The 14040-nt window shown below is 40.7% G+C and overlaps 3 protein-coding genes and 1 non-coding gene across 7 annotated transcripts; 2 read left to right on the top strand and 2 right to left on the bottom strand.

Moving 5' to 3' along the window:
- Nucleotides 1-5029: 5029 nt before the first annotated feature.
- LOC116250390 (probable disease resistance protein At4g33300) lies at nt 5030-6348 on the bottom strand. Its single transcript, XM_031624019.1, has 3 exons — nt 6266-6348; nt 5925-6091; nt 5030-5841 (listed from the first exon to the last, which is right to left on the bottom strand). The coding sequence occupies exons 1-3, from the start codon at nt 6346-6348 to the stop codon at nt 5030-5032; spliced, it is 1062 nt and encodes a 353-aa protein (XP_031479879.1).
- On the bottom strand, nt 6161-6234 carry TRNAI-AAU (transfer RNA isoleucine (anticodon AAU)). Its single transcript has one exon. It is a non-coding gene; the product is annotated as a tRNA-Ile (tRNA).
- A 705-nt stretch (nt 6349-7053) lies between the features above and the next one.
- Nucleotides 7054-8880, top strand: LOC116251202 (reticulon-like protein B5). Of its 2 annotated transcripts, none has more exons than XM_031625323.2 (4): nt 7054-7267; nt 7754-7940; nt 8038-8252; nt 8557-8880. In XM_031625323.2, the coding sequence occupies exons 1-4, from the start codon at nt 7075-7077 to the stop codon at nt 8730-8732; spliced, it is 771 nt and encodes a 256-aa protein (XP_031481183.1). In that variant the 5' UTR covers nt 7054-7074; the 3' UTR covers nt 8733-8880. The 2 variants fall into 2 exon arrangements, with proteins under 2 accessions (XP_031481183.1, XP_031481184.1); XM_031625324.2 differs by having other exon boundaries at nt 8504-8698.
- Nucleotides 8881-9251: 371 nt separating this feature from the next.
- Nucleotides 9252-14000, top strand: LOC116251382 (putative disease resistance protein At5g47280). 3 transcript variants are annotated; one of them, XM_031625608.2, is made up of 6 exons: nt 9252-9689; nt 9841-10631; nt 11370-11809; nt 12198-12553; nt 12627-12826; nt 12913-14000. In XM_031625608.2, the coding sequence occupies exons 2-6, from the start codon at nt 10037-10039 to the stop codon at nt 13737-13739; spliced, it is 2418 nt and encodes an 805-aa protein (XP_031481468.1). In that variant the 5' UTR covers nt 9252-9689; nt 9841-10036; the 3' UTR covers nt 13740-14000. The 3 variants fall into 3 exon arrangements, with proteins under 3 accessions (XP_031481468.1, XP_031481470.1, XP_031481469.1); XM_031625610.2 differs by having other exon boundaries at nt 9811-10631; XM_031625609.2 differs by having other exon boundaries at nt 9775-10631.
- The last annotated feature ends 40 nt before the right edge of the window (nt 14001-14040 follow it).

Genomic DNA, 14040 nt, shown 5'->3' with positions numbered 1-14040 from the left:
TAAATTCACAATCGAATCCTATTTGAAATCGATTTTGTATGTTAAGAACCCATTTTCAAAATGAATGGATACTCGATATGTGAAAACTTAATTGGTCATTTTGATGCTTATTAATTCATTAGATATTAATCTAAAATTAAATACGCATCGAACCAAATTCCATTTCTTAAAAGTTAAAATAAAATCCAATTTGAACAAATTTCTTCATCAAGTTTTAAAGATTTCTACGTTCATTCCCGTGACGGTATAACTCGCTTTTGTCACTTTCATACTCATAATAATATCCCTAAATAAAACTAGTAATAATCTCGCTTGTTTTCACGTTTTTGCAGACTTTTGTTTTCATATATGAACTTGAATCCAACTTTCAAATACACAATCGGATCCGAATATGATATGCGGAGAACTTGCTTTTAAAATGAATGGTTGTCAGAAACAGGACGCTTGTTTAAAAATGGAGTCAAATCTAAACCTGAATGTGAAACTAATCAGTATTAATTTAAACCCGAATCGAATCTGATTGAACGTCATCTCTGAAATCAGAATCCAATTCAATTTCTTCTTCAGATGTTAATTTTTATTTTCTTGTTTTTTTTCATATCCACCCTTTTTTAATTATTTCAATCAAATATTCGCTCTGAATCCAATCCATTGACATTCTTACATGGGAACCATAATACTGCCATTTGCCCATGCTTCCCTAAGGGGATTGGTTGAGCATTGAAATGAACGTCTCTTGATTCTTATAAGGGCAAAGCTAAGCTGTTTTATCCTCTGCGACCGCCAGTCTATCACATTCGTTTACCTCATGCTTCTTATCGCAGAGCACTGCTCTTGAATCTATACCTACTATTAAAGTTTTAACACATTCGGAGGTTAAATCTACTGGTCAACTACTATTAAAGTTTAACACATTCCGAGGCTTCTGAACATTTGATGTGATCTATCCGCGTTGGGGTTTAATATTCCAAAATCCCACATTTTTTGCAAAGTTTCTAGGCAAAACTTTCACTTGTAATATTAGAGGAAAGGAAAGAACATCCAAAAAAGGGCGGTAGATAGCTTTCAAGACAGATAATTAAGGATTTGAAAACAAATTGTATAGACCTAAAATCTCCTTATCGAAAGAAGAAATTTACCCTGAAATAATTCGAATCCCGAATCATGCAATGGAAAAATTTCACCCACTAATCAAACTCTGCCGAAAGGAAATCAGATTTCCTTTTGCTCACAACACAACGTTAGGGGCCGGACATTACTAAATCCAAAATCAACATCAAAGCTAAATATTTCCGGAATTTGAACGAAATCTAATTTTTCCAAGTGTCATAAACATCTAACGTGATCTATTCGCGTTGGAGGCGAAAAAACAAAAAAGGGAAAAGCTCAGATGATGGCTCTGTATCCCATTACTTCCCAAAATATGGGAGCTTAGAGCGCACCGGAAAAGGGACAAAAATTTTGAGACATTGTGCTTGCCAAGGCAGAAAACAACGTGGAAAGGAAATGATAATCTCATATTTTTAGTTTAAATTAGAAATGTTACATATTTACATTGAGTGCATCGGATGCACATGCAAACCCACTCATTCATATTTGATTATGGCCAAAAACCAGTTGTATGAGATAAACCTTGGACTAATAGATATGTCAAACAAATCAGATTCGAATCACATTTACCTTTACACACCCGGACACGTTTGAGTTATTCAATTAAATTATCAGTTCAGCTTCAAGTTGATCCTTTACCTTGTGCACCCATATGGATGGATCAACTATTTTCCAGCCAGCGGAGGCCCCGCGGCACTGCCAACGACCGCAGGAGGAGGAGCCATCGAAAAAGGGCACGAAGAGGAAGGGGGAGGCATCTCCCAGCCCGATGCCTCTTAGAATGGTAGTCGACCGGGTCATTGGGGGCTGCGTCAGGTGGAAGTGGGGAGTGCCGATAAAATAAGAATGTATATCAAAATTGGGGGACAAGACAATGAAAATATACTTCATTTTATTTTTTGAGCCAAATTGATTGGACTGCCCAACACCCTCAAAAGGACTTGACATATTCGTTTAGATCTTAAGCCCATTTGGACCTGATCCAATCGTACGCATGCAGCCCTCCCATCCACGGCCCTTTACTTTGACTGAACCTACCTAATCAGTTTACCTATGCCTCATTCCTCCAAAGTAATCAATTCAGGTGTAAGATAACGAGTTTCTACAAGATGTTCCTAGATGTCTAAATATCTAGAACTGATCAATAAAAGAAATGCTCTTTGCAAACCAAAGGTGGAGGGTAGAGTAGGGCTTTCGCGCATGGTGGACATCAATAGGGCTAATTTCTGTTTTTTCGGGTCAAAGCTATCACGCAGGACTCACTTTGGGTTGATCTTGTTAGGGCCAAATATCTAACAAAAAAAAGTCTGTGGGAGTACAAACTCAGTGGGAGCAAATCTAGCTTATGGAAGCGAGTAATCAAATGTTGGCAGTTAATTGAATCTCAAGTTCATTGGAGAGTCAACAATGACTCAAGAGTCAAGTTTTGGCGTGACCGGTGGAATGGTGTCATCATCGCCAATATGATCTCACCTACTAGTTGGCCGCTTATTCAGGATACCATGAACTGCACTATTAAGGAGTCATTTGCTGATCAGGAAACCTATGTCCATATGTTCCTTGACTCTATGAGCATTCCCATGCACCTCCCGATGCTTGAGGATAGTCGACAGGATACACTTGAATGGGTGGACTGCAGTTTCCGGCCGCTCTCAAGACATCATATATGGGACATGCTGCTAGATAATAGTTACACTCAGCAGTGGAGGAATGTCATTTGGAATGTTGGAGCCCTCCCCGTGCTGCATGGACAACCTACCTGGCAGTTGAAGGTCACCTTCATGTTGATGCTAGAGCTCATAAGCATGGACTCTACCTTACCTCCAAATGTTATATTTGCAAAAGGGCTCAAGAAGATATCAACCATGTCTTCCTCCATTGCAAAGAAGCTAAAAGTCTGTGGGAGTTAGTTATCAAGAAGTTCAGATTAAAGACACTCTAGTATGGTGGACCTCTCGCATAAAGTCCTCTTCAAGTGCTGGAAGAATTTGTTGCACATAATCCTTTGGCACATTTGAAAATGGAGCAACAAAGCATGGGGGAAAAGTGGCTCCCTCTCACATTGCAGTTTGCCAAAACAAAGATAGCAAGGATGTGGCTGCTCTTCTTAGGGAGAGTAGTGGGCATTATATATTTGGTATCGCCTGCTGGAGTGATGCAGCCAGAGCCACTGAAGAAGCTTGGGTTCTTCAACAAAGTCTTCTAGCAGTCCAAGAAATTGATAGGAATGCGGTCAACATCAAAGTCACTTGCAATAATGGGTTTTTCATCAACCGTTGCTGCAAGTGCTTCAGAGATGATTAATTACAACAGATTTTAAGGGGTGTTGCAAGTTGACTGTGTAAGAATCTGGTTTTTTTAGAGATGACCCTGCTCTCGAGGTGTTCCATCTTCTTGAAAGAGGTGATAGTGCCACTATTTGCAAGGTATGACATCGTCTCTTGACAGGAGGTCATACAAGGACATTTTGTAAATAGTTAGGATCTCACAGATCCCATTTTTGCTGTAAATACTCTCCCATTTTGTTGTCAATAAATTCCGAGGTAACCCCCCAGCATTAGGTCTCCGGATCAATAAAAGAAATATAAACCATCATTAAAAGCTTTATAAAGTGTCACTACACTATAAATTGTTACACTTAATTGTGTGGCATATAAATACAGTCATCACCATGGAAGGAGGGTATTGATTGAGGTAGTATTTTGCATCGCTGCGCAACCAACAAGTGTCTTTTTACTGTCATAAACCTTTATTTGACGGCTTTTATGCAGATAGTTCCTCTATTTAAAGAAAAACTATAAAATGATCTTTTTTTTTTGGCAACCAACAAGTGTCTTTTTACTGTCATAAACCTTTATTTGACGGCTTTTATGCATATAGTTCCTCTATTTAAAGAAAAACTATAAAATGATCTTTTTTTTTTGCAACCAACAAGTGTCTTCTTACTGTCATAAACCTTTATTTGACGGCTTTTATGCAGATAGTTCTTCTACTTAAAAAAAGCTATAATTTTTTTTTTTTGAAATTATAGGCAAAGTGTAATATCCCAAAAGCAAAATCTTGTCCAAAATAAGTTTTCTGAAAAACAAATTTCCCAGCATCTAATTTACTCTGTTTTTCACCACCAATCTTGATCTTGCATAAGCTTTAATTCTTATATATATGTATATATATATATATATAAGAGAGATTCGCCATAGACAACATCATGTGACCAGGAAACTCAAACCTCCCGCTCAGATGGCATACTCATAGATGTCACTATCAAATTTCTTTTGAAATATGTTCGACGTAGGCCATAAATGACTGCATTTGTAGACATGAATTTTACAGCAGAACCGCCATTCGGACGAGAGCTACAAATACATCACTAGGGGAGACACATTGAGTTAAGAAATTGAAGTTTTGTTTTCTAGATGCTTGCCTTAAAGCAGTTTCGAAAAAGTTTTCAGTCCATTGGATGAAAGGTAAGATGGCCATTTCACTGCTGCCTCAAAGCTATGAATAAGGCTTATGATGACATGTAGGAAAAAGCAAACAGTTCAGATTGCCTGAGATACTATGTTTATTGAATTCCACAAAATCAGGTTCTCTGTAATCAGATGCTGACTTGTACTTAAAGACTCAAAATTTTATTTATCCAAGTTCGAATATCAATCCGACTAGCATAAGATCTGACGGTTATATGTATTCCGGCTAGATCATTATCAGATTCTGACGAAATATTGGGCTCGAATCCAAATTCAATTACAAAACTACATGCCGAATCTAAACCCCAAATGTAATTGGATATGGATATCTTTAACCACATGACACTTAACTTACGACCAACCGTCTTTGGAATTAAGTTTTTACAAAGATTTTAAGTACATAAAGAAATTAGAGACCAACAGTCTTTGTACTGGATAGTCTAGAACGATTATACAAGAAATTTCAAGTTCACATCTTCTTTAGGAACCTGAAACGTTACATTGCTGAGCACACGCTCAAAAGGCCTCCATAGATATGCAGTATCCTCATCACAAACAACTGCTGTAAGACCCTTTAACTGTGCCACTGATGTTGGCAGTTCCGTCAGCCCTAAGCACCATCTCATATCAATTCTTTTCAAATGCCGCAACTGGCCAATGTTGTCTGGCAAGCTCTCAATGCTCGAGCAATGAGACGGATCCAAGAATCTGAGGCTTCCAAGTTCACATGAAGAATCCGGAAGGCCTTCCAAACTTGAACAAGAGTGTAATCTTAGGACCTCTAATCTTCCTAATCCACCTATTCCCTCGGGCAGTCCAACTAGATCAGGGCAATTTAGTTTCTGTAGATTGGTAAGACTGCATAATCCAGGAGGCAATGTCTCTACACCATGGCAGTAGTCCAGTTCTAGCTCCCTTAACATTGGAAAGATGCTATGAATATCCCAATGAATGACTTGACTGACCTCACAGAGCACCATTACTAGCTTCTGCACTGTCTGCATTGCTTGTGTAAAAGTAGAAAGAGGAGGGACTGATATTTTCTCCAGTCTTATTCTGTGGAGATTCTTCAGAGAACCCAATGCAGACAGGCCGTGTAATTCTGCAGGGCGTGCGCTATGGTTTGCATTAATCAAAACCTTGAGGTTTTCCATGTTCTCCAGAAATGGGGGTAAGAAATACGAGTCAGCAGAAAAGTTCAGGATCAAGACCTCAGCAAGAGGAAAAGGTATATCAAGCCAGTTCCCGGGACCCATTTGACCTGCATACAGACAAAACAGGATTATTATCTATCATTTGAATTTGAAAACTCAGCGAGGTTAGGCTGAGGTTGCTCATCCTTACCAGTCTGGAAGGAAACAATCTCAGCCAGGGATGCATGTTCCTTCTGTCGCTCTGAGATTTTCAGAAGATCTCCTTCACTCAAGATAAGCCTTGTCGACGACTGGCGCCATTGTTCACACAGCTGGTATAGATTGCCAATTCTCTCAGCAGGTACACTTAAAACACCTCTATAGGGTCATACGTATATGTTTTTCCAATGAGGCATAAAAATGAGAAAACAAATTCTAAGATAAGGATGGCCCATGCAGGTCTCGAACCTGCGACCTTCGCGTTATTAGCACGACGCTCTAACCAACTGAGCTAATAGGCCTGTTGATAATAAACGCACAACTATAATTTACAATTGCATACTTCCTGAATTTCTTTGCTGAACATCTTCCCTTGCAGCAGCATAGCTAATCGAAGCTTCACTTCTAACATGCATTTTTTCCACTCCAAAACAAGAATGAGCTCTTGAATCCTGTTTCTGGGGAAGAAGGAATGGTTAAATACCTACTTATGTATTATAATGCATGGATCCACATCGGATTAAAATTCTTCTTAATACATTAGTTATATTACAATCCCTGATGCAAATCAAAAAAAATTAAAAATTAGGGAAAGTCATTCACTCGATATGTCTGAAGCAAATAATTCACCCTAACTGAAGCTTAAAACTACATTATTTTTCAATTGCTCATCCTTCTTCTCTATTCATGGAAAATAAACCAAGCACAACTAGCATTGGGTCCGAAGTTTGCAAGAATTGGGAATTCGAGTTTCATATTTAGTCCAGATGCGAACTCGAAGCTCCGAACCGAATTCAAATTTTCGGTAGTCTTACGGATCTCGCCTGGTAATGTTTTTCCTGTCGATAAGTTGAATGTATGTCGGGTACCAAACTTGAGAACCTTGGTAGACATACAAAGAACTGGTCCACGTATCATTTGGTTTTTGGATCTGGATTGGATCCAGAAATGGCATGCACTGCGGTAGTTTTACCAACCGAAGTAGAGCAACACGTATGACATGTTTTTGGTGCCACGTTGCCGCGTGACGCCACGTTTCAAGGGGTGTTAACACGTCAGCAAGCAGGCTTGATGGATGGCAGGCAGTTTTAATGGGGTGGTGAAGGACGGGGGCTGCTGGGTCGGAGGAGAGTGGAGAGACCATGGAGGGGAGTGTGGGAGGAGGAGAAGATGACGGTCAGCTGAGCACCGGCGCCGGCGAGCAGGCAGAGCCAGCGGCCGAGACACCAGAAACAGATGCGCCTCCTGTCCTTGAAGAAGCGGACGCCATCCTTGAAAAGCCGAAGCAATCCTCCGAAATGCCGAAACCAGAAGAACAGTTCAATATAAAAAATGGTGAGGTCCCTCCAAAATTTCTCTTTATATGGTGACGGGCAAAGTTACTTTTCCTAAACTGCGCAACACGATTCTGGCGACATGCACACGGGCTGGTAATAAATTTTTATAGTGGAGTTTGGATGAGTTGCTCTCCAAAGTCTAAATGCTGATGGAAATGTTTTGCATAGCCAAATCTCCAAATATTTTGTTATTAAGGAAAATTGTATGGTTCCCTCGCTACGAAACTTTCGAAACTCCATTTTTGGACCGATCGGAAACGTCGAGTCGTCCTTTCGTCTGGAGCCCGAAGGACACCCGCGGTTCACATTCTTTTGATATTAAATTTTTAAGCCTTTCCTTGACCTTGAGGGTTTTGAGCTATCTGATCACTTAGCCGAGCACGCGAAGCTCTTGCTTGAATTTCAATCTCGTATATGTTATATATGGATATATACGAGAATCGAATTGTGGGTATTGTGTTCAAGGATATTGATGCTTTAACAGAGACGTTCAGAGACGTATTCCTATGGAGAAGGAAGAAGGTGAGCCTGTTGGTGCTGTTTGCAGCGACCACGATGTGGGTTTTGTTGGAGCTTTGCGCCTTCCGTGCGCTCACGCTGATCGCATGGACCGCCATGGCCGCGGTTGCTGCTGTTTTTGCTTGGAACATTGTTGCACCCCTTTTTCGAAAGTAACGCTTCTGGTGATTGGTACCTGTTTGGTTCTTTGTCTGTTTGGACCTTGGTTAATCGAATAGCTAAGCCTCATAATCTTCTTGTTCTTTGAAGGGAGACCATTAGGGTGCCGAAGTCGGAAATCTCCGAGAGATCCGCCGCCGACGCGGCGCGGAGATTTTGCAGCGCGATTGAGGATGGTTTGAAGTGGGTTCTCACTGCGGTGGTGGAAAAGAGAGACGTGATGGTGTTTGGGGAGATCATGGCGGCGTTGTGGGTAGTCTCTATAGTTGGTAGCTGGTTCGACCTGATCACGTTTGCCTACTTGTGTGAGTTATTTTTCTTTGTTATCTGCTGGATTGATTCAGTAGGGTGTTGGTTGATTTCCGAATCTCTATCACGATCAAGATCATGATATCTTTGATAATCCTGGATTCTTTTGGGTTCTTTGTTGAAATTGTAAACAATCTAAATCATGTGGGCGTTCAGGAACTTCAAGGTTGGCTTTAATGAGAATTTGAGATTCAATGGGTTCATATAGAAACTGGAAAAGTGGCTTATTTTATAGTTTTCACTTCAGGAATCCACACTCTTCTCAAATTCTGCTTAATTTCATTGTCGGTGAGAGAGCAGGTATGGTACTCTGTTTCGTTTTGCCTGTCACTTACCTCAAGTACGAAGGGAATATCAGCAAGAGTTTAGAAGCTGCAAGAAGAGGGGGAGAACAAGTGTATAAGAAGGTGGATGAGAAACTTCTATCAAGGATGAAGTTCGAAAGGAAACCCATGAAGGAGAAGAAGGCTGAGTAGGAGGAGAAATGATCTGCTGCTCAGTGGCATGGTTTGGTTGTACATTATTGTCCCTTTTTATCTTTGCAAGTATAATGATATTTGTGTACATTCTGTTACATTATGTATGCTAGTCGATGAGAAACATGATTCTCATTTTAATTTCTAACTTTTGAGTCCGACAACCCTGGTGCTAAATGCTAAAAAGTAAAGACTTTATTTGATGGTAGCCAGTAAAACTAGGCTGAACCAGAAAAAATCGGGAAGATGAGAAATGGGAATACTGGATGTGAATGTCTGATGCAAGAACGTCAATCGTCGGCTTCTAACTATTTTTGATATTCTTTTTTTTTTTATAGAATTTTTAATTAGTTATTTTTAATATTTTTGGCCGACGACCGGTTTAGGCCGAGCGACCGAAACGACGGCCCTGTCAATTTGTATTCCGAAACGACCTTTGCCACATTGTTTAATAAAGGAAGGCTGCTTGCCGAAATTTTTTTTTCTTCATTAAATTGGCAATGTCAATGAAGGAACGAACGCGCCAGTCGCTGCTAAAGAAACTCATTAAATGAAAAGTCAGAAGAAAACTCTGGTTCAGATCTCAAACTATAGCATTGTGAGATCGTGCTATCCGAGTCTTTTCACAGTAGCATTCGGGTTAGGTTTGAAGTCGGATTCCATAAAAAAATGGAGTACAGAATGCGGCCGATGCCGTTCAGACGATCTCTTCTGACCGGACAGGAGAAGACTTCTCCAGTTAGCACCTTCGCTATAAAAGAAATGGAGTAAAAAGATTGCGTGGGGAATACAAAAATGGAATTCCCTTATTATTGCTCCTCTACTTTCCTTTCTCTTGAATAGAGGGAGAGGTTTCTTTCTGCCTGCTGTTTCTTCTCGAAGCGGGCAATCTCGAAGGAAGAGGGAAGAAGCGGGCAATCTCGAAGGAAGAGGGCAAACCCTGCTGAGAATGAACAGGTACAATTTTTTCTTTAGTTTTTTTTTCTTTTCCTTGCTGCATAAGTTTCTGTATCTTGTTGGTTGGGTTTTGGACTCTCGGCAGTTTTATTGGTCGGCTTGTTTGGAAACTTGGTCGAAGATTTGAAAGGTAGGTGATCAATAATTTCAGAGGTATGTTGGTGCTCATCTTCGGATGTAAAGTTTGGCGACTCTGCACGAGCTCCGAGTAGTTTTCTGCTTCTACTGCTGATCAATTCCAAGTTAGGAGGAGACGATTGACTCGGCTGCATTGGTCTGAGTTTGAGCTATCTGGTTCATCTCCGAGATAACTGCTCCGGCAGGAGAAATTGCCAGAAAAGAACACAATGGTGGAGCCGATTTCCATCTCAATAACAGCGCTTTCTTTGATCAAGGGGATAGTCAAAGCCATCAATGCGGTGAAGCAGACAATCGATAGCTTCAACACCGAGTATGATAAGTTGAAGATAAATTTAGAGGATTTGATTCCTCGAATTGAATCCGTCAAGCAGTTCGATGAGGAAATCGCCGATCTGAGCAAGAATGACAGGCTAACGGTCCAAAGACGGACCGATATGGCCAATTTGGTGAAGCAATTGAACGATTGTCGGAAACTGGTTGACAAATGCACGCGTCTGTCATTTTGGAAGTACCACAAGATCGACTTCTACACTGAGAAACTGAAGGCCTGCAACGAAAGCCTGAACGGTTTCGTAACAAGGGTGATGGTGGCCGACATATGGGAAATGACGATGACGAACAGGAGAGTGAAGTACGATTGTTCTGTACCGGAGCCACCAAAGTTCACCGTGGGATGGACGGAGCCCGTGGGAGAGTTGAAGCAGAAACTGTTGCAGGAAGAACTTCCGGTCATCGGAATCTGTGGTGCCGGAGGCTATGGCAAATCCACTCTGGCAAAAAAGCTATGTGAGCAAGTCAAAGGTATCGATGAATAAACTCCCGTCTTTTCTCCGAGACGATCGACTCGGATACCTGATCCAAATCCTATTTTTGATGCTCATGCTTCTGCATAAACTTCATTCAAGTCATAAGAACAACGTCGCTTCCCAATAGATTAGTCCTGTTGCAAATATTAGGTTTGTGTTCGTTCTAAATGCCGCACGTTTCGCAGTCATTAGCTAAAACAGAATTAGATTAGATGATAATGTTGAAAAAGGAGTGGTAGCTAAAGTTTTCGTTGTTTTGGTGAAAATTCATTTCAAACTTTTTGATGGAGCAATTTTTACAGGAACTGAAGCCAAAGTTTTTTGTTTTATTTAGGTTAAAATTCATTTCAAACTTTTGTTCCGTAATTTTTTCTTGTGCCGAAAGTATCCCTTTTTTTTGTGGCACATCCATGTGCACACAACATATTAGGCCACGAAAAAGATGGAAGGGAGATCTTAGTTTTTTAATCTTTTATGTCGGTGACTCTTATTTGATAAGCAAGTGGTAAAACTTTTAAGGCAAATTCTTGTCAAAACAAAAGCCAAAAGCCAAAGCCATAGCAGATCATTTTCTTGTTGATATGTGGCCGAGAAATGGACGGAGTTGCAGTATGCCCAAAGAAAATGGTTCAAAGTCAATTGTTGCAGATTAAATGTGTGTGTGTGTATGTGCTTAAATTCTCAACCAGGAGGCTAACATTGGTGTCTTCTGTATAATCTGGCATCTCCCCAGGCAGATTTAAAACGATCAGCTACATAAGTATTCCAAGATCGCCAGACTCTCCCACAGAAAAGAAAGAAGTAGAGCCGCTGGATTGGATAGCCATGTTCAATAAACTATGGGATGACTTGGTAGGCGGTCCAAAGCCAGAATTTGGGAGCGCAGATGGTGCACGTGAGCAGCTGAAGCAGTGTCTGAACAAGAGAAAGACGCAGGGGAAGGGCATGCTGGTGGTCTTGGATGGTGTATGGTCTGATAGCATGCTGGAGAGGCTTGTCATCGGAACGCCTGGTCTGAAAACTCTTGTCACGTCTCGGGTGAAACTTAATGGTGTGAACTGGAGCTATCCCGTCCAGCAGCTGAGCATGAAAGATGCCATGGACTTGTTCCGTCATCATGCCCTCTTGCACGGACCAACTTCTGAGTATGTGGACAAGGAACTGGTGGAACAGGTTCTTCCAAATCTTCTCTATCATTGTGCATCAGATACAGCCTCCTAATACATGACAACCGTTTCTGTGACATTTTTATTTAAGCTTTTTGCAGAAATAACAAGAATTGGTTTCATAAACAATTAATCCTTGTTGTTTTTAAATCGGTAGTCGTAAAGAATTGACAGTAACAGTTCAGAAATTTCACAAACATTCCATCCTCAATATGTCTGTAGCTCCTTTATGGACTCGTGTGGTTGAAAGAAATTGAGCTACCCAAAAATCTAATGGTTCTGACCAGTGAGAACCTACTGTCCATGTTGCATCTACACGTGATTAAGCAGCTGTTCTCGTTCAACTTTGTGCGTGCAGCAAAGTTCCTGAATTTGAAATTGCATCACATTTTCAGATAGTGGAAGGCTGCAATTGTCAACCGCTAGCTCTTGAACTGATAGGAGCGTCACTGAAGAACAAAGAGATCAGCGAATGGAGAACCAAAGCAGAAAGTCTTCAGAAGGGACAGATTTTTGATGAGTATGAGAAGATTCTGTGGCCGCTCTACACCAGCCTAGAGGACTTGACTTCAACCGAACGTGAGTGCTTTATGGACCTAAGCTCCTTTCCTAACAATATAAGGATCCGGGCAGCTGCTCTTATGGACATGTGGGTTCATACTCGTGGCCAAAATGAAGACGGTGCCCGACCTTACAATATTTTGAAGAAGCTTGCTGATCGGCATCTGATTGAGCTTTTCAAGAGGACAAGGTAAATAATGCTAAGTGGTTATGCATCGGCAAAGATGCCTACTTGTTTAATTTTGACTTTCATGCCTCACCAGGAACGAGACTACGGATCTTGACAAGAGCTTCGGTGATCTCTTTGTCGTCCAGCATGATCTTTTGAATGAATTAGCTGTATATGTTTCTAGAAAAGAAATGCCAAATAAGAGGCTCACAGTCAAGCAAGGAGATGCCTTTCGGGACCCAGGAAAAGAGAAGGATTTGATATCATTTCCACAAATTGTCTCCATTTATACTGGTAAGCATAAAGTACAAATTGGTGGAATTCTCATTTTTCTGTTATCTTGCATCCATTACAGGAAACTTTATTTGGTCTCCCTGCAGGTGAAAGTATAAACTTTGAGAGGATTGATGTGCCATTCCCTCATGCTGAAGTGCTTATTTTATGCTTTTCCAGCAATTTTTATTGTCTGCCTCGATTTGTGAATTGGATGGCAAATCTCAAAGTTTTGATTATTGCGAATCACAGCATGGCTGCCGCAGTGTTAAGCGGACTGCTACCATCTGGTTCTCTAAAATCTCTCAGGACAGTGAGATTAGAAAAGATATTACTACCTATTCCTTGTACCTTGATGGAGCCTTTCAAGGGAGTGCAGAAGCTATCAATGATCCTCTGCAAAGTCAATGAAGCACTGGAGATTTGTCCAGGATCTGATATCCAAATAATGTTTCCAGACATCACAGAGCTTGAAGTAGACTACTGCGATGGATTGGAGAAATTGCCTACTGCAGTTTGCAACATTGTCAATCTGCAGGAGCTGAGCATTACTAACTGTCCCGATCTTTGTGAGTTGCCAGAGGAAATCGGCAGGCTGAGCAAGTTAGAGGTCTTAAGATTGTCTGCATGCACATCGCTGGAAAGTTTACCAGATTCTTTTTCTAAACTAAGGAAACTTAGATTTCTGGATCTCTTCTGCTGTTCGCATGTAAAAGATCTTCCTAACAGCATAGGCAAATTACATAGCTTAGAAAAAATTGACTTCAGGGGATGCTCTGCTAATCTTCCTGATACGGTAATAAATCTCGAGGGCCTTAGAGATGTTATATGTGATGAAGATGTTAAAACTCTGTGGGAGAGTGTTAAGACCAAGTCCAGAAGGCCTAGGGTGCACGGATGTAAGGATCTCGTGAACTTAAATTTTCTCAAATAGAAAACTCAGAGTGACTAGACAAGGACACTACTTTTTTGCGTTGAATGAAAATGGGAAATGTTGTAATCAGTTTCTGTTTGTGTTCTTTCTTATACAAAGGATTGCATGGACATGAGACTGAGACTGGTAATTTCTGTTTGTCATGTGTAAAGTGGAGTTCATTCTTTCTTTACGTTCTCCGCTTGATAGACAAATTGTATCACCTTAACTCTTTTTTTGGGCAATGCTGCAATGCAGATCCACCACTTGACGTAAACTCAACATATGTTTCTTCATTGATGTTGAGAGTTTTGATTCTTTT

The sequence above is a fragment of the Nymphaea colorata genome, chromosome 3, assembly GCF_008831285.2.
Source record: "Nymphaea colorata isolate Beijing-Zhang1983 chromosome 3, ASM883128v2, whole genome shotgun sequence".
NCBI classification, from domain to species: domain Eukaryota; kingdom Viridiplantae; phylum Streptophyta; class Magnoliopsida; order Nymphaeales; family Nymphaeaceae; genus Nymphaea; species Nymphaea colorata.
Note: the sequence above shows the minus strand (reverse complement) of the source record. Positions and strands in the feature narration are given on the sequence as shown.